Source organism: Coturnix japonica, chromosome 2, assembly GCF_054131305.1.
Source record: "Coturnix japonica strain WE chromosome 2, WE-NBRP24, whole genome shotgun sequence".
NCBI classification, from domain to species: Eukaryota; Metazoa; Chordata; class Aves; order Galliformes; family Phasianidae; genus Coturnix; species Coturnix japonica.
Window position 1 is genome coordinate 101,222,044 of NC_140664.1, and position 19,268 is coordinate 101,241,311.

Sequence of the window (19,268 nt, forward strand, 5' to 3'; positions counted from 1 at the left end):
TTCTCCCAGGTAACAGTGATGAGATTGGAAGGGATGGCCTCAAGTTGCATCAGGGGAGGTTCAGGTTGGATATCAGGAAGAATTTCTCCTCGGAGGGAGCGGTGCTGCAGTGGCACAGGCTGCACAGGGAGGTGGTGCAGTCACCGTCCCTGGAGCTGCTCAAGAACCGTGTGGATGTGGAACTGAGGGATGTAGTTAGTAGGTATGGCGGGGGAGGGTTCGACTAGTTTATCTTAGAGGTCTTTTCCAACCTTAATGAACGTGGAGCAGCAGATGCAAGAGGAAAATCGAAGAGTGGATGGAATAGGAAGGAAGAGCCCCTCTTTAATAACGGAGATAAGAAAACGCTAACCCCAACACACTGAGGAGCTACCCGCAAAGCGTCATGTCGGCGCAGGATGTGAGCTCACGGTACCGCCCCCTCCCCGCCCCGCTCATGGTGCCGGTTCCGTCGCCCTCAGTCCCGCCTCGCTGCATCCCGCGGCCGGGGCTGTCCCGGCTGTGCCAGGCCGGGCGGGCTGTGCCGGGCCGGGCCTGGCCGGTGAGCACCACGAGGGGCTGCGGGGCGGCCCGGAGCTGGGCCCGGTGGGGTAACACAGAAAGGGGCGGGAGTGGCGGCGACGGGGCCCGCGCAGGACCGCGGCCTGGAGGAAGCGGAGGCTGCGCGGGAAAGGGGGTAGGTCTGCGGTCAGGCCGAGACGATCCGGGTTGAAATGTTCGTTGTCTTTTTCCCGAGGTGGACGGGTGCCGCCCGCCGCTGCAGGAGGGGTCGCCATGGGGAACCAGCTGGCTGGCATCGCCCCGTCGCAGATCCTGTCGGTGGACAGCTATTTCTCTGACATCCATGACTTCGAGTATGACAAAAGCCTGGGGAGCACCCGCTTCTTCAAGGTGGCCCGAGCCAAGCACCGGGAGGGGCTGGTGGTGGTGAAGGTGTTCGCCATCCAGGACCCGACCCTGCCCCTGACGAGCTACAAGCAGGAGCTGGAGGAGCTGAAGATCCGGCTGCACTCGGCGCAGAACTGCCTCCCCTTTCAGAAAGCAACCTTGTCCGAGAAGGCTGCCATGCTCTTCAGGCAGTACGTGAGGGACAACCTGTACGATCGGATCAGCACGAGGCCATTCCTCAATAACATCGAGAAAAGGTGGATCGCTTTCCAGATCCTGACGGCGGTGGATCAGGCGCACAAATCTGGGGTCCGCCATGGGGATATTAAGACTGAAAACATCATGGTGACCAGCTGGAACTGGGTTCTTCTGACGGACTTTGCCAGTTTTAAACCAACGTATCTTCCTGAAGACAACCCCGCTGACTTCAATTATTTCTTCGACACGTCGCGGAGGAGAACGTGCTACATCGCTCCTGAGCGCTTTGTTGATGGCAGCATGTTTGCCACAGAGCTGGAAAACATGCGAGATCCCTCCACCCCTCTGGTAGACCTGGCTAACAGTAATCAGCGAACAAGGGGGGAGTTAAAACGTGCAATGGACATCTTTTCTGCAGGTACTGAGAGAGATCTGTGTGATCTTCATGGCTGTGTGTCAGGGATGCACAGAAACTTGTTAATTTTCGTTTGTTCTTTTTACTTATTATCTTTAACTTTTTTATTACGGCAGGCCTAGAGAACAGCTTGTGGGGGAAAAAATTGCTTACCTTAAGCATTAGGACTGGTCTCCAAACCTTTCAGTCACAAAAAGATTACAGACACAATAGAGTAAGCTACATGACTTAAATGCACCCCCGTGTTATCTGAGGAGCACAATCAGATACTTCTGTTACAGCTTATCTCTGCCCTGGAAAAGAGGTGGTTCTGCAGGTCACAGACTGTGATCTTCAGGTGGCTGAGGTCCCAGGGATGCAGTGTATGCTTCATGGGACCTGTGAGGAGGAACCAGTCAGTGGCAATATCTGGCTGCCTGGGAACAGAGCTGCTTTCCAGTGCAGTTTGGCAATATTGGCTTCAGAAGCTCCTTGTCCTTATATTTTTCCCACAAGCAGGCAGTTGGATAACTCAGTAAACTCCTGTCATGGTTCCACTCAAAAATTCTTGATAGAGTCCCATTGTGGGAGGCTGTCTTGAGTCACAGGCTTGTTTTGAGTCATGTGTTTGGCCTATTAGAGAAAAACAAACAAAATTAAAGTCTGAACATTTAAGTAATGGTTACTTCACTTTCACCGGCCAAGTTTCCAGGCTGCTCCACTGACAGGACAAGATGCAAACCATGGCAGGCAAACTGCAGGAACGGGATCTTTGGAGAGGACATGCATCATATACACAACAGGGTGCTATGCCTGGCAACCTTCTTATTTCACACTGTTTTTAGGAACTTGTTTGAGCAAACGTATGCTGTCCCTCAGCATCACTGTGGAAGCAGGACTTATTCTTCTTGCTTCATTTGACCTCTTGCTTAGTCCATGCTTGATTTATTGGCACGCTTCCATGTAACAGTGATGTGGGTTCATTTTCTGATATATTTTCCATTTGACAAGTGGTTGAAGTCAGTACCTCACGTTTCCTAATTGCAAATTTCCCTGCTGTTGGCATGTTTGCAATAGAATACCTGGGAGGCATTTCAGAGATCAAGTGCAAAAGCCAGTTTTTGGAGATGGAGATGCTATCCCCTTTCCCCAAGTGAATTAGTCAGCTCATTACCCTTGTTTTTAATCAAGCTAAGGTTCACATAGGATCTGCTCTTGTCTGTGTACAGAAAACAAAATTTCCGTTTTCAGATCTCTCACATCTTTGACTTTTTTTTCCCCTAGGCTGTGTAATAGCAGAGCTGTTCACAGAAGGCGTCCCCTTGTTTGATTTATCTCAGCTTCTGGCTTACAGAAATGGCCTCTTTTCCCCTGATCAAGTCCTAAACAAAATTGAAGACCGCAGTATCAGAGAGCTGGTAAGGGTGGGCTGCAGCATCAGAGCAATTTCTGTGGGCTGCGTGTAGTTCATTTCACCTCCTTTCATGATAAATTGCTTGCTGGTTTTGATTGTGGGTTTGGGTTCTTATTTATTTACTTATTTACTTATTTTGCATTATGAATGTCTAAACCTTTAATCTTTCTCTCCTGCTCCCTCCTGCTTCTGCCGTTCTCAAGGTCACTCAGATGGTCCATCGCGAGCCAGATAAACGTTTAGCAGCTGAAGATTACTTGAAACAGCAACGTAACAATGCCTTTCCTGAAATATTTTACACTTTCCTTCAGCCTTACATGGCCCAGTTTGCCAAGGAAACGTTTGTATCAGCAGATGAGCGTATACTGGTCATACGTAAAGATCTGGACAACATCATTCACAATCTCTGTGGGCATGATCGCACAGAGAAAGCCGAGGGAGAGACCAAAGAGAATGGGCTGGTTATCCTAGTGTCTGTGATAACTTCCTGTTTACAGACTCTCAAATACTGTGATTCAAAACTGGCTGCTTTGGAGCTGATTCTTCATTTAGCACCGAGATTAAGTGTTGAGATTCTTCTGGATCGTATTACTCCTTATCTGTTACATTTCAGCAACGACTCTGTGCCCAGGGTGAGGGCAGAATCTGTGAGGACACTAACTAAAGTTCTTGCTCTCGTCAAAGAGGTGCCACGCAATGATATTAACATTTACCCAGAGTATATCCTGCCGGGCATTGCACACTTGGCCCAGGATGAAGCCACTATCGTCAGGCTTGCATATGCTGGTAAGTAGGAATCCACTCATAACTCCAAATCCTCTTTTATTGTACTTCTTTCACTGTTTTGTGTACTCACAGACAAGGTTAGAGCCTGGTGCTCGGGGAAGTAGCCCTGCTTCTCTTCTCTAGTTAAACAAGGACATAACATGTAAAAGTACTTCCACAACCATGTATGTGAACAGGGCTTCTGGAGCCTGCCCACCCTCTGCAGATCTAATTAATTGACCTTAGTTAGCATTTTGTTAGCTCAACTGATTGCTTAGAGCGGCCCAACTGAAATTAGTAAATACGAAACATGTAAAGCATCAATTTTTTGTTATACTTCAGTTACTTTCCCACAGGATGAAATTTGGTGTTCAGGGCTGAGCTTGTTAAATAAGTTGAACTGGGGGGAAAAAAATAGCCAGCTTTGTTGGTGCAAGTGCAAAAAAGCTGCAGATCTCACTACCCAGTAGATTCCACTTGTGTTTGCTTGAATTGTGGGTAGCTAAGTCTGGATAGGTTGCCCTCAATTCAAACAGCTTTCTTTTAAGAAAGCTATTGAATTTCAATAAGTTAATAAGTAGATAAGAATATTAGGCTAACTTTAGAAATATAGACATGAGTTAAATTATGTTACCACACCTTTTGGAAGCAGTGTGACTGGTGACTTAGAGGATTTAAAGCAGGCTGTGTATGGTTTCCATTGGCATGTTGATGTTGTCTTGGCCAAGACTCAAAATGGCTGCTTAAGTGGGACGTAAGCCCTGGCAGGGTTATTCCTGTGTCAGCCACTGCCTGACCCATATAGCCCGAGTTGCTTCAGCAGCTTCCAGACACTGCAGGATGGTGCCAGATGGCATGGATAGATACAGGACAAACGTCTTCAAATTGGAACCCAGCCCTCAAGTGTAACCCCAAGGATACGAATCCTGGCATGGTGGCATGTTGTTGTTTTGAATTGTTAATTGCCCTTTCAGTTCTATCAAGCTACTTAGTCATCCACCTGAGATAAGGTGATATTTTGAGCTAGTTTAGAACACTAAAATTGTTTGCAGTTACATTTGATATCCTTACAATTTTTCTACCCATTTAGGCAACGTTACTGTGTGATATGAGATACCTGGTTGCTATGCTGTGCTTAGGGGCACAAGTCCCTGAAGTGGGTTTGCAGAACGTACTGTGTAATCTCAGTGCTATTTGCCTATTTTGACTGGTGTTCTGAGTGGTTTTAATATCTCACAAGGGGATCGTCAGAAGTCTGTAAACTGGCAAAATAGAACAATTCTAAACCAAAATGTTTTCCTTTGCAGAAAACATAGCACTGTTGGCAGAAACAGCTCTAAGATTTCTGGAGTTAGTCCAGCTGAAAAATCTAAATATGGAAAATGAACCAAATGGCGAAGAAATGGATGAAGCATCTCACCCTAGTGATAACTATGATACAGGTAATGTCGCTTCCACTTACTTTGCTTCTTTATAATAGCAAAATAGAGGAGAGCTACTAGTTAGCACTGGTTTTTGTTGTCAGTTGGCCTTCCAATATGGTCATCTGTGCTATTATAACTGTTGCACAGAGTTGTTTGGTGTTTTTTTCCTTCCCTTGGCAAGGAGGGGTGAGTAATAAGTGGACTATGTGTCAGCCTCAATCCCGTTAGTGAAACATGTTTCTTGGATAATACTGAGCAAGTTTTCCAAGCTGAGAAGTTTGTGGTTGAAAATACATTCTATTCTGGGGTAAGTACATTAGTCTGCAACTGATTATAATGCTAAACTTCTCATGGATACTTCATTCAGTAGCAAAAAAAGACGTGTAATATTTTAAATAGTTGCAGAATGATGCTTAAAAAAAGAAAATCCCCTTTCAGTTCCTTCATGTAAACTGTTGGGTATTCACAGTTGCTGAGGCATGAGAGAAGGGAAGGCCCATCTTACAGGCTCTGCTCATAAGAAACACTGTCCTGTATTACCCAGCTAGCTCGGACATGAAAGTAGTAATGCAAGGAAGAAAAAGAGTTTGAATGGTTCTATTCTTTTCATGCTTTCAGAAAGTAAGGCTGAGAAATTTGAACCCAGAAGGCAACTTTTTCCACGTGACTGACAAACTGTTTTGGAAAGTAAATTAGCTGTGGGCAAATGGCAATTACCTCTGCAAAGCTGGATTAGCAATATCTGAATTTAGTGCTATTTGCTTGAGAATCTCCACCGTAAGCTTTCAGTATTAGCTTATGCATCAACTATACTGTTATTTCTGCTTCATGGAGGCTTTTTTTCCTCAGTTCCATCATGGAATAGAAGCAAGGAGTGAGATCACTTTCAAGTTTTTGTCACCACTGTTAGGGTAACTGCTAGTGTTGTGTAACACTGCAAGTGCTCATGTTTTCAAATACTATTTGTTTCTCTCTGACCTTAATGAAGCCAATCTACCTCCCTAAGTAAAAATATTCTCTCATCAATTCACAAATGTTACAACTGATGGTCAAATAAATGTGTAAAAGCAGAGTTGTCTTGAAGTACCTTGTTTAACACAGTAATATTGCTGCTGACTCATTCAATGCTTTTTCTCATCAGCATTTCATTTTTATACAAAATGGGTTGGATCATCTTAGTTGAAATTAAGAGAAATGTAGAATTGCATTTCTCTGGTGATAATTCTGTAGTCTGACTTTGCCACTGCCCTCATGCTTAGTCTGAAGTCTTTTGTAAGACAGCCCTTGGAATTGTTGAGATTCTGTTGCTTTGTTCATCTTAGCAAGTATTTCTATGGTGTTTTTCAGGATATCAGTTTAACTCCCTTAGCAGTATGTGTGCATGTATGGTTTCTCACCAATCTAATTGTTCATTCTTTTGTCTCCTGCAGAGCTGCAAGCATTGCATGAAATGGTCCAGCAGAAAGTTGTCACTTTGCTGAGTGACCCAGAAAATATCGTGAAACAAACACTAATGGAAAATGGAATAACACGTCTCTGCGTATTCTTTGGACGTCAAAAAGCCAATGATGTTCTTCTATCTCATATGATCACTTTCTTAAATGATAAGAATGACTGGCACCTTCGAGGAGCTTTCTTTGACAGCATTGTGGGTAAGGGTTTGGTTTCAGCCAAACAGAATAGTTTTTTCACATCCTGGAAACTGTTAAGCCATTTCTTCTGAAGATGTAGGTAATTTTGGGGAAGTGACATGCTGAATTATTGTGTAAGGGTTTCTCTATGGAGTAAAGAAGAAACAACGTAAATAGAAGTAGCTTTTTTCTGTCTAAAAAATTCTTACAAATGAGACTTGATACTTCTAAGGCCAGATTAGATTAACATCAAAGTAGAATTTTTATTATGTTTGTTCTTACTTTTAATTTTTTTTAATCTTTTCTGAAGCCACTAATTGAAAAAAATGAATTGTGGCAAATCAGTGCTAAAATTTCTGCCAGCCATCTAGAAGATGCATCACCTGGAACAGGCTGCCCAGGGAGGCTGTGGATGCCCCGTCCTTGGAGGTGTTCAAGGCCAGGTTGGATGGGGCCCTGGTCAACCTGATCTAGTAATTGTGGAAGTTTGGTGGCTCTGCCAGGCAGGGGGTTGGAGCTTCCTGATCCTTGAGGTCCCTTCCAACCCAGGTCATTCTATGATTCCTCAATAGACCTGTTTGCGTAATAAAAACTTTGCGCTGATTACCACACTAGAGTAGAAGTGAAGAAGTTATTTAATGTGTCAACTTGTTTATGGTGGGAAGACATCTGACTTTGTGATATTTGTCAATCCCCGTAACTGGGTTAGAAGCAGATACAGTTACGGTCTATGCTGTGCATCGTCTATGACAACAACAATGATAAGCCTGAGTTATTCGATGAAAAAATAACTTTTCTCTCTTGGGAATGACCAGAGGAATTGCCCGGTTGCTTGCAGGAAGGAATGTCAGCTTGATGGGTGTCAAGCAAAAGGAAAGATCAGAATTTCAATGAGCTCCATCTCCGTGACAGTTGCCAGAGATTAATTATAGTAGATGGGTTACTAATCCAAGGAAGTGATTCCAGATGACAGCGTCATGTGGACACTGGCTGGTTGTTGTGTGGGAAAGAAGAAAAAAATAAGAAAGCAGTTTTTTTTCTACTGGGATGTGGCTGATAAGTTTTGGTCCATCAGCTTCAAAGGGATTACATTTATTTTGCTTTTAATCTTGCTTTCTTTCAGAGATCTTTGAAATATATTTTAATTGTTTTAAATGTTTCATTTCAACTGTTGGCAATTGTTGTACTAGATAAATGAACGTATCTGAAAGACGTTCTTTGCTGATAATTAGTCCAATATCCAGTTCAGCCTCTCAGGAAGCTGAATGCTATTCAAATTACCTTTGCTGCTAAATTAAAAGACAAAAATCCTGCCAACGTTCTTTCAGCAGTGCTCATTTACCCTCTCCATGTACAAAAGCAGGCCCTGCATCCCCACCCTTAGGAGCACTGCTATTTTTGCCTCACTGTTTCAGACTTGTGCTGGCCAGCTGTGCTTTACATCCACGCCTTCAGCAGGCAAAGAGATCGGTTTTAGTCAAAAAGCTTTCAGAGCATTTTTCTAACTCTCTGTTTTCTCAGAAATTTGAACAAAAATTGTGTCTTCCACATCTTTACTTTGGATTTTTATGTGGTGTTTGTTTGTTTTAATATTTTTCAGGTGTTGCTGCTTATGTTGGCTGGCAAAGCTCCTCAATACTGAAGCCTCTGCTTCAGCAAGGACTCAGTGATGCAGAAGAATTTGTCATTTATAAGGCCCTCAATGCTCTTACTTGTATGTGCCAGTTAGGGCTCTTGCAAAAGCCTCATATTTATGAATTTGCTTGTGATATTGGTAAGTTGGAAGACAGACCATTACCTTGTTTTCCTACTAAAGAAAACTTCATACCACAGAAAGCTTTGTGGCCAGATTAATAAAATTTCATAGCCTAACTGTTCAGTATGCAAACCTATAGTACTCTTTTAGGGTTTACTTGACTGAGGCATGCCCAACATTGGCTACTGTTTATCAAACAACTAGTCTTTTGAGACTTTATCTTTTTATGGCTTTTCAAAAGCATTCAGAATTTGGGGCAGGTGATTTTTGGTTTTATATCTCATGACTGGATACCGTCCCTTGATTACAACTTCATAAAACCTGTGTAATTGAGATGGACTTCTGAATCCAACTGGAAAACATCAGTTATCTCACAATATAAATGGTGACTATTCAAGGAATAGAAGGGAAGAAGAATGAATGAACTATTTACTCTTTCTTTAATTTCAATGTTCTAACAGTAATTTTCTTTCAGCACCTTTCCTGTGCCATCCTAATCTTTGGATACGTTACGGTGCAGTGGGATTTATCACTGTGGTTGCACAGTACCTAAATATTGCTGATGTCTACTGCAAGCTAATGCCATACCTCCATCCTTTTATCACACAGCCAATAATACAGGTAATGCTTCAAATATTATTTCTGTGGTCTGTTGTTGCCATGGTGCTGGCATGTGTGATTGATATTCCCTGTTGTCCAATTACCAACCTGTAGGCTAGGAAAAACAAGTAGACATGATGCCTACAGCACTTTCATGTTAGTTTCCTCCATATTTAATGGATATCTTTCTTGCTATTGACTGATTTCTGGTTTTGAATTGCAGATAGATAAAGAAATAGTCCTGCTAAGTGTACTTAAAGAGCCTGTCAGCCGTTCCATATTTGATTACGTCTTGAGATCAAAGGATATCTCAAGCCTTTTCCGACACCTTCAGATGCGTCAGAAGAAAAGGAATGGTGTCCTCCCAGACTGTCCACCCCCAGAGGACCCTGCCATTGCACAGCTGCTGAAGAAGCTACTTTCACAGGTGATTGTTTTTTCATTTGTACTTTGGAAGTCAGGACTGAGACTCTTGGGCTCTGTATGCCTCTACAGCAACCTTACGGTCACTGCTTTTAGAGGATCCCAGCATGAGGTTCAGTAGAGGTTTGTTGGACAAGGATTTCAGAACCTTTGGAAAATTCTTTAAAGATCTGCCAGAAATAGGGCAGCTTTAGGCCTGAAATCCCCAAATATATTTTCTTTTTGACAATTTCAGTTGTACATCTCAGATTTCAGATATGATATATCAGTGTTGCAGAATATAGGCTATGTAATGTGCTGGAGAGAATAGTGTATGTTTGTTGAAGAGGCAGACTTGCAAATCACGGTGCAAAAACCAAAGGAAGATAAAAAAGTTATGAAGCTTGTACTTGAAACGGGGAACAGTAAGAGTCACCCATATGAAGTGGTGAGAACCAGAAAGAGGAAGGACTGCAGCCAAGTGTGTGTGGTGTTCTTTTACCCCACTGTTTGTGGGCTGTTGTCATAGCCTAGAGGTGGCAGTTAAGCAGATTGCACCAGGTAGTGACCATTATTAAATGCAGCTCTTCTCTCAGTATTCTTCCTCACTTGAGGAAGAAAGATAAAAATGCAGCTACTTACCCAAAGTATCAAATAAGTAATAGGCTGGTGTCTTTAGTTTTGAGGATGTGCTCTTTGCTTCTGAGCCAGTCATTTTATTTTACCGCTTCTTGTGTCTACATGCCTTGATGCATGTTCTTTTTCAAAACATAAATAATAATATGTTTTCTCTTACTCTGTAGGGGATGACTGAGGAAGAAGAAGACAAACTGTTAGCACTGAAAGACTTTATGTTAAAATCAAATAAAGCTAAAGCCAACATAGTGGATCAGAGCCACCTGCATGACAGCTCTCAGAAAGGGCCGATGGATTTGTCAGTTTTGGGAATAATCAGGAGACAAGTGGATCTGGTTAAAACAAAACAGGAGCCTGATGACAAACGTGGTAGGTATATTTTGTAGTCTATCTAGGTAGAACTAAGTCTTTAATTTACTCAGCAGTTCATCCTACGTAATTATTGCCACCCTCACTGAATTAGCAATAAGAAAATTTAGCATGATTTCTCAGTAGCATGCTGACGTATGATATATCGTTATAGCTAGAAAACATGTAAAGCAAGACTCAAACGTAAATGAAGAATGGAAAAGCATGTTTGGGTCTCTGGAACCACCCAACATCTCCCAGCCAATACCTAAAGGACACGGGCAAACTGCTGATCTGGAAGCTATCCAGGCTGGGAAGCCACTTCGTTCAGAGTCCTCAGCTGGTATTTGCACCACTTTGTCATCCTCCCCACAGGTACTACTGAAAAACACCATCTTTGCATAGAATCATTTGAGTTGGAAGGGATCTTTGATGGCCATCTAGTCTAACTCCTGTGAATGAACAGGGACATACACAGCTACATCAGGTTACTCAGAACCTGGTCCATGCTCTTATAAAAATACTTTCCCATATCTTAATTGTTTTCAAATTTTTGATATTTTGTCATGATGGCTCTAAAATACTAAGTTAATTGTCATTAGTATTGTTGCTGTTGTATATTTTATTAAAACTAATGACTTCTGCAAGCCTCTACCTTTGTAATATGTAAGACATGCATCTGTAAGTGCGCATCTTCTTACAGGCAACTGATGGAACAGTTGTTCAACCAAGGAAACCAACGATACAGGTACTGAGCAGTACAGTGTCTCCATCTCCATACCAGTTACGCATCACTACTTGCAAAACTGAACTCCAGCAGCTGATTCAGCAAAAGAGAGAGCAGTGTAATGCAGAAAGGATTGCCAAGCAGATGATGGAGAATGCTGAGTGGGAGAGCAAGCCTCCACCTCCAGGTAAACCACATTGGCCACCAAGGCCAATAGACAGATGCACAGAAGAAAAATGTTTTGAGTTAAAACTTAATTATACCAAGGAAAAAATGCAAAGTGTTAGGAAAACAGGAAATCTTAGGTAATGTGCTCTTTATGCACAGCACTTATTTAGAAAAACATCTGCCTGCCTATGAAAGAGGATCTGGAAACCTGTATCTTTACCTTTGTGGTAATGGGCCCAAGTGACTGGTGTAAAGCTCAGGGTGTGCTTTCTGCTCCAATGAGTTTTCTGAAGCAGGATGTTTACAACAGGGTCTGTGGCAGATTATTTGCCTGATGACAGGTGATCTGTGCACTAGCTTCTCTACAATGCCCACGAGTTCTAAGGGACTCTTTGTAATTTCACTGAATGCACGTGGAACCAATCTAAAAGAAAATATTTAACTGGTTCTGCCAATAAGGCTTAGTGTAGAGTTGAGCAAATAGCCTTTTTTAAAATGCATCACCTGTGCCCTGTCTCTGGAGACATTCAAGGTTAGGCTGGAGGGGGCTCCAAGCACCTTAATGTAGCTGAAGGTACCCTGTTCATAGGAGGAGTTGGACTAGATGACATTTAAAGGTCCTTTCCAACTCAATCAATTCTATGACTATGTTTTCAGTGCCTTCTGTGCTTTGAAGCTATAATGACTGTTTCCCAACTTGCCTGTTGGTGGGTAAGGTCAGGGGAATCTTCATCTTCCCATTAGGTTAGGAAATCAATGCCATGCTTTGTGATTTTGTTTGTCCCTGTAGGATGGCGTCCCAAAGGATTGTTGGTAGCTCACCTTCATGAACACAAATCTGCAGTCAACCGCATTCGGGTCTCTGATGAACATTCCATTTTTGCCACTTGCTCTAACGATGGCACAGTGAAAATCTGGAACAGCCAAAAAATGGAAGGAAAAACCACTACAACCAGGTAGCTGATAGTTGATACAGGAAAGCCGTGTTGTTGGTTGAAACATAGATGGGTATTTTGGGGCTGACAGTTTCTGGGAGAAGTATTTCTGGGAGAAGAGGATGCATCTCAAAATACAGATGCAGTGAACTGCAGTGTCAGTTAAATAACAGTAACTACAGTATGCTGCTTTGATAGAGATCTGGGGTAGATTGATGTTCTCTTTGTCTGGTAGGCAGATGTGTTCTTTTGCACCTGGTGACTGTCACAACCCACAGGCTCAAAAATGGATGGTTAAACTTGCAGAAGCAACTCAGGCTTTGTTCCTTTCTAATTTTGGAACTCTTAAAAAGCATTGTTTTCGGAGGTCTCTTGAGCCATCGGTTTTAAATGAGTGTTTGAGAGAAGTAATTTTTGTTTAAATTGCCACAAAATACATTTCCTCTTTTTCTGCCCCCTCTCCTTTTACCATTCAGATCAATTCTGACATACTCTCGGATTGGAGGACATGTCAAGACTCTTACATTCTGCCAGGGCTCACATTATTTGGCCATAGCTTCAGACAACGGTGCTATCCAGCTTCTTAGTATTGAAGCTTCAAAGCTCCCTAAATCTCCTAAGATTCAACCAATTCAAAGCAGGTATGTACTTACAGCAGTTAAATCTCCCTGCGAAGCTCAAGCTGCCAGTGTATCTCTTGCTTAGTGTGTGTTTGCTCCAGGCTCCTGCTGGCTGATCCCAGGCTGTACAGGAAGGCTAAAATCTTATCCTGCTTAATAAAGAAGTGCTGAAAGGCAACAGTGTAGGAATGAGGATTTGTAGCTCTTGGTTATTGCTATCCGCTGTGTCACTGGACTCATTATAAGTTTAAAAGTCAGTAAATGTAAATACTTCTAACTTCTTTTATTTATGCACTGGGTTTGCTCGTTTCTTACCTCCCCTATTACAGTATTAATCTCCAAAATAACTTGAGCAGAATCCCTTTAGAAGTCACTAGTGGACACTCACAAATGCACAATGCATAGTTTGGCTTCAGGCTTGCAAATTTGTCTCCCAGGCACTTAATATGAGTAATGTGGTAAAGATATGAGGCATGGGATACTATTTAGAGGAATGTTTGGATGTTTTAATGTTTTTTTTACCTTTCCGTACAAACAGTTTTGAATATTTGGCACCAATTTAACTGCTTAATCTTCCAGCTTGAATGAAGGATGTGTCCAACAGGTGTCTCAGAGATTTCTTTCAGCTCTAAATAAAAGTCACTTGTTTCAAACGTCCTCTCTTGTTTGGGATTAAGTTCATAAATGAAGCAAGCTTAATCTAAGGGAGGTGGAAGCTACAAACTAGAGATGTATTTTCTTTTTAGCATATACAAAGTCACACACAATGAGTGACTGAGCACAGTTCTGTCAGTACAGCAATGGAGAGGAAAAAAGAGATGTGTGTCCCTTCCAGTAGGGTCTGAGTAGATGAACATCTGAGAAACAGTCTTAAACTTGGTAGTACTATCTGTTTCTAAATCAGTGTGTTCTTTTAACCCAGATCCTTAGATTTGAAGGATGATGGCTGTGTGGTCGATATGCATCACTTCAATTCAGGAGCCCAGTCAGTGCTGGCTTATGCTACGGTTAATGGATCCCTCGTTGGATGGGATTTGCGATCTAACAGCAATGCTTGGACACTGAAACATGATTTGAAGTTAGGCCTCATAACTTCATTTGCTGTGGACATACACCAATGCTGGCTGTGTATTGGTAAGCCTGTATTTCTTATTAGCTGATTTTTGTTTCCCTGCTTTGATTTTCCTTTACACTAACTATAGCTCAAGCTTTTGCTTCATCTGGTTGACTAGAAAATGACATTTTTCAAACAAGGGGAGAGAAATAACCACCTGATATATTTACGGGGAGTAGTCTGATCTGTAATTACTTGGAAGCACCTTCTCCTAGAAATAGAGCACAAGGATATGGACAAAAAACCATGTAACTGTCCCTCTGACTCTGGACAGCTGTCTCTCACCAGGCACAAGCAATGGCACGATGGCATGCTGGGACATGAGATTTCAGTTACCAATCTCCAGCCATTCTCATCCTTCCAAGGCCCGAATCAGACGCCTGCTCATGCATCCTGTCTATCAGTCTTGGGTTATTGCAGGTAAACCATCTTAAACTTACCTCACTGTTTACAGAGTCTGTGATTAAAGAAGCTTCTGTTTCAATTTCCGCTTGAAGTCCTGCTTTATGTTTTGGCTCATGCTTGTATTCTGCCACGGCTTTCTAATGTAAAATAGGAGAGAGGTAAAAAAAAAAATCTAGTAATAAGCCATTATGAAAACAACAGCTTTTGCAATACTTATTTTCTGGAGCATCTCTGTTACGAATGTCCCTCCCTATGTGCAAACACATCACTTTTTGCAGATAAAATGTTATATGAGACAAAACCAAAATTATGATGTACATTGAAGTTGATGGGAATTCTGCCACTGCATTGAGAGCCCTTGTAGAGCAGAGACTGAAAGGTTGCTCCATGTCCATTCCCCTCTTAATTCTGACCCAGCTGAGCTTTGGGTTAGAGCTTTCAAAGACCTTACAAGAGTCCTCATCTGGTGTGCTCACAGCTGCTTCATCCTCACTGCATATAGCACTGTCATATGCTCTGCTCATACTGGAAAGTACTTCTAGGTCTTCATGTCAGGAAGACATTCTCAAAAAGACAAGTAGCATAAACTAATACTGCAATAATGATACTGATAAAGTTGCTATAAAATGAGTTCTTACACAAGTTTCCTCTTTTACTTAAACGTACTTCTTAGGTTTGACTAATTCTTATAGCAATTAACCCCTCTGGGACCAAATCAGATTTATTTAAAGGTCATGCAAATAAAAGAAGGTTTGCTGGGCTTCCTAGTTTTACTTCCCCAATAAAGAATGAATTGGTGACAAAGTTCATTATTTTGGAATCATATTGAACAGTTCCTACCCACTTGTTTGATGCCAAGCATGTAAGCAACCCCTTTAACAGGGTTCTTTGCCCGTCTACCGTTAAACATGGGTGTGAAATGTCATTGTAGCTACTGAACTTGATAACTTTAGATTTGCTGCCTAGGAAAAATCAACAAAGTCAGTGATGACAGTGCAGAACAGGCAGACCATACATTGTTCTTAAAGAAGCATGAGAAGTTATCTAGGGAAGAAATTATGAGGTTTTAATTCTTTTTAGAAAGGGTGGAAGATTAAAGCAGGATTATCCTGAGCTGCTATCAAGGGATAAAAACAACAAAACACATGCATGGCTGACAAAGCAAGACTAACAGCTGCTTCAGAGAGCAAGTACAGAGCATTTCTATGTCATACCCTCTGTGTTATGTCATTAGAGTGACCAGTGAGAACCAAAGCCACGTGTTTTATTTGTATGCATTGGCATTATCTTTCCTATAGCTGTTCAAGGCAATAATGAAGTCTCCATGTGGGATATGGAAACCGGTGATCGACGCTTCACTCTGTGGGCCAGCAGTGCACCGCCTCTTTCAGAACTGCAGGTCTGGTCTTTTCCCATTTCTGTTCTGTAGCTGGTCCAGAACAATCTCAGCCTCCATGTTGTGAATCCGTGCAGTTACTTGGCAAACTGGCAAGGCCAAAGAGACACCAGGAACGTGCCCTGGTATTTATTTTGCCACTGTAACTTTTTTGCTGTCAAAACTAAATTCCTTTTGTAAAACAGCAGTGTAACCTAAATCTTCACTGGTATCTTCTACTGCACATAGAAAATATCCAGCCAAATTCTCACAAAACCTGTCAGCCAGTCAAGCCTGCAAGGGTTTCAGTGAAGCCAAAATTCATGGTGTGGCGTCTTGAATTTTTATTTGCAGTGTCTGGGGATGTGGATACTCCATAAGCATCTGTTCTTTCGCACATTCCTTTTATAATACAATGCATTGCTACGCTCAACTGTTAGCTTAAAGTACAGAACTCCAATTCCAGGAGTTAACTGGGAAAGGAACAATCTGGGATATAATAACAAATAACTGCATCTTCTATAAACGTTGCAAATTCAGGTCTGGGATCTACCTAAACTTGAATTTGCACATGCTACAAGTTTCTCAGGTTCACTTTGTTTGATCACTTACTTTGCAAAGTCAAATAGGAAATTGTGATTTGTTTTCTGCTGTGTTCCTTCCTTAATGCCACCATACCATAAAAATTTGAGAGTTCATATGTTTCTCAACAAGATTCCCTTGCTTGATTCTCTGATGAATAAACTCTCCTTTGCCATTGTTGAGAATATTGTTTGGGATATTGGCAAGTTTGATCTGTAGTGTTGTTCTGTGAACCGTAAGTAACAAGAGGAAGCACTTTAATATTCTAAGATGTGGCCTATTAATAAAGTAACTTGGTTTTAGTCACAAGCATTTGGAAATGGGATGGATAAACGTGATAAAGAATGCACTTCCTTTGTCAAGCATGGCAACAGCTTCTGATTGTACTTAATAAATACCTCTTTTCCTTATTAGCCTTCTCCTAACAGCATCCATGGAATATACTGCAGTCCAGCATCTGGTAATCCCATATTACTGACAGCAGGCTCAGACATGAAAATAAGGTAACGAATCCAACAACATGGTTTGATGCTCTCCCTTCTACCCTTGTCTGGGTATTAAGTTTTGCCAAGCATTGCAAAAGTAAGCTCTAAAGAAGTCTAAACAATAATGCTGAACATGTGTTCACTAGCGAGCGTTAGTGAGCAGAAGGAATTGTTATCAGCAAAAACATTGCAAAACTTTCTGAAATGCAACGTGTCCCATTTTGTAAAGTTCCTGGTAGGCAGCATAGGAGAAAGAAACTCCCAAAACATGACTTGTGTGAGCTTGCTATGAGTACTGATTTCTCTGGTTCTTTTGTCCCTTAAGTGCACAAAGCATGTAGTAGTTGTGCTCATTAGTTTTCACCGCAGGAGCAGGACATGTTTTAAGCTGCTGAGTTTAACTGATTTAAAAATAAAATAAATTAATAGTTTTCTTGTATTTCTTTGTGTCTAGGTTTTGGGATTTAGCCTACCCTGAGAGATCTTACATTGTTGCAGGAAGTTCTAATTGCCCGTCTGTGTCCTACTACAGGAAGATAATTGAGGGCACAGAGGTGGTTCAGGTATTTTGCTTTGTCTGATAACCCCATCAGCTTGCTTTTGTGATGGCCCTGTGGGTTACATTAACTGCACAACAGCTTTCCTTGCAACTGTCTCCCTTCTTACAGATGGTATCAGCACAATGTTTTGGCATAGCTGGAAAGAAGTCACTTTAAAAGAAAAAATATCAGTTATTTTTGACAGAATTTAGACTTAGCAGATACTGTTTGATGCAGAAGCCACAGCTTTGAACCAGTTTTCATAAAACCCTTGGAATGTTAAGATGTATGTGTTACCATAGCTGTTATGTGGGACAGTGCTCACCTTGCTGTAAATATATTATTTTCTTTTTTTTTTTCCTTTTTTTTCTTTTTTCCTTCTCCTTTTTGTTCTGCATAGGAAATTCAAAACAAGCAAAAATTGGGACCCACTGATGAGACCCCCCGGAAAGGTCCAGAGTCTCTCCCAGTTGGACATCACGATATTATCACCGATATTGCAACTTTCCAGACCACTCAAGGGTTTATAGTAACTGCGTCAAGGGATGGAATTGTTAAAGTATGGAAATAAAAGTTGCACTAATATATAGTATGTAAATATTTGTAATAAATAAATGATGTTATAATGAAGTTTTTGAGGACTGCTTCCAGATCATGGAATAGAATGGACTTTAAAGACTATAAAGGGGGTGATAAAATCAGTTATCAGTGTCCTGCCACCCTGTTAAAAGCACTTCTTAATCACTTCTTTTATTAAAGATGTTTGGTATCGATGGCATTTCCTTGAAAGGCTGAGCAGTTTATGAACAAATTGTTTAGCTTGGCCTATCCTGCACTGTTCTCAAGGATCTTTTGGAAGTTGATGGAAGGAATTTCCACCTTACACGTTGTAAATGTATAAAAAGGAAAGGGCTGCTACAAGTATGTCAGCATTTGACTGCTGCTGCATTGAATCTGAGAAATGAGAAACGAACCAGTGCACTAATGTCCTTGCATATTCTTATAACTGTAATAAAGTCTACTTGAGCTTCTCTGTTCGGTACCTGAGTCTGTTCACATCCATTGTTCTAATGTGGTGACTGTGTTGTATGGCGGCTGTAGCATAAAAACAATTTGCAGGGAAAATGAGCGTTGGCTCAGCCTTTAGTAATGACAGTGTAAGTGTAAATTCATTAAGCTATAACATTAAGACTACAACAATCCAATAAACTAGAAGCTAAACAGCAGCTCCTCAGGGGTTATATAGATCAGAACTCCCCAGATATCTCAGGATGATCAAACTATTTCAAGAAGAAAAAATCATACCTGTAATTGGGTGTTTTTCAAGTTAGCACCTCTGCTTCTAACAGTAGCCCAGCTTTTGCTCTCTGTGCTTTTGGTTGATTTAACAGGTTCTACAAAATAATGATTATCTGAATTGAAATTGAAATCTCTACCTCTAATAATCCAAGATATAATCTGAAAACCTTTGAGAAATTAATGCTAGATTATGATCATTTTCATACTGCTGTGTAACAAAAACTAATAAAAAGAGGTATTAAATTTACTCACATTCAGCAGAAATTGTGGGCAGTAATTTGGTCCCAAGAACAGCTGTTCTCTGTTGGAAGCCTGAATTAGGTCTCAGATTTCAGCTATTTTGGATTACAAAAGATAGATAGATGAAATGTGTGAGAGGTCCATGTGTTTTGTATTATACTTTGGGAGGAGTGTGGGATTGAGCAGGGAGAGGCTGTCCTTAATTAATGCAGCTGAGCAGTAGGTACGTCTTCATAGATGTTTTTCATTAGAGAACGGGATGTTATTTCAGGATGGCAGCCATATGCCCGTTTAAATAGTCACATCTCAGTTTCTATTCAGTT

General features: G+C 41.4%; 2 protein-coding genes across 6 annotated transcripts in view; one reads left to right on the top strand and one right to left on the bottom strand.

Annotated features, from left to right (window-relative positions):
* The window catches only part of ATP2C1 (ATPase secretory pathway Ca2+ transporting 1), an 88,949-nt gene extending 88,547 nt beyond the window's left edge, over window positions 1-402 (bottom strand). For 2 of the 4 annotated variants that reach the window (XM_085538254.1, XM_085538248.1), the window contains exon 1: window positions 252-380. The gene's annotated coding sequence lies outside the window, so the exon portion shown is untranslated. Of the gene's footprint in view, window positions 1-251 lie in introns of all 4 variants that reach the window. The other 2 variants (XM_085538249.1, XM_015854047.3) reach the window with 2 other exon arrangements.
* Window positions 397-18,448, top strand: PIK3R4 (phosphoinositide-3-kinase regulatory subunit 4). 2 transcript variants are annotated; one of them, XM_015854043.3, is made up of 20 exons: window positions 397-541; window positions 737-1,504; window positions 2,765-2,898; window positions 3,098-3,680; window positions 4,967-5,101; window positions 6,514-6,735; window positions 8,315-8,488; window positions 8,946-9,091; window positions 9,294-9,497; window positions 10,276-10,477; window positions 10,632-10,831; window positions 11,160-11,370; window positions 12,142-12,307; window positions 12,763-12,927; window positions 13,829-14,040; window positions 14,309-14,440; window positions 15,724-15,824; window positions 16,797-16,885; window positions 17,322-17,430; window positions 17,807-18,448. In XM_015854043.3, exons 2-20 carry the CDS (start codon window positions 775-777, stop codon window positions 17,975-17,977), a joined length of 4,086 nt encoding a protein of 1,361 aa, XP_015709529.2. In that variant the 5' UTR covers window positions 397-541; window positions 737-774; the 3' UTR covers window positions 17,978-18,448. The 2 variants fall into 2 exon arrangements, 1 of the variants encoding a protein (XP_015709529.2); XR_014942928.1 differs by having other exon boundaries at window positions 419-541; window positions 14,295-14,440.
* Window positions 18,449-19,268: the final 820 nt, after the last annotated feature.

Coding starts and splice junctions, on each gene's coding strand:
- PIK3R4 (XM_015854043.3), top strand. CDS start 775: ATGGGGAACCAGCTGGCTGGCATCGCCCCGTCGCAGATCCTGTCGGTG. Junction 12,308..12,762: donor GGAAAAACCACTACAACCAG/GTAGCTGATAGT, acceptor TTTACCATTCAG/ATCAATTCTGACATACTCTC. Junction 14,441..15,723: donor TCAGTCTTGGGTTATTGCAG/GTAAACCATCTT, acceptor TCTTTCCTATAG/CTGTTCAAGGCAATAATGAA.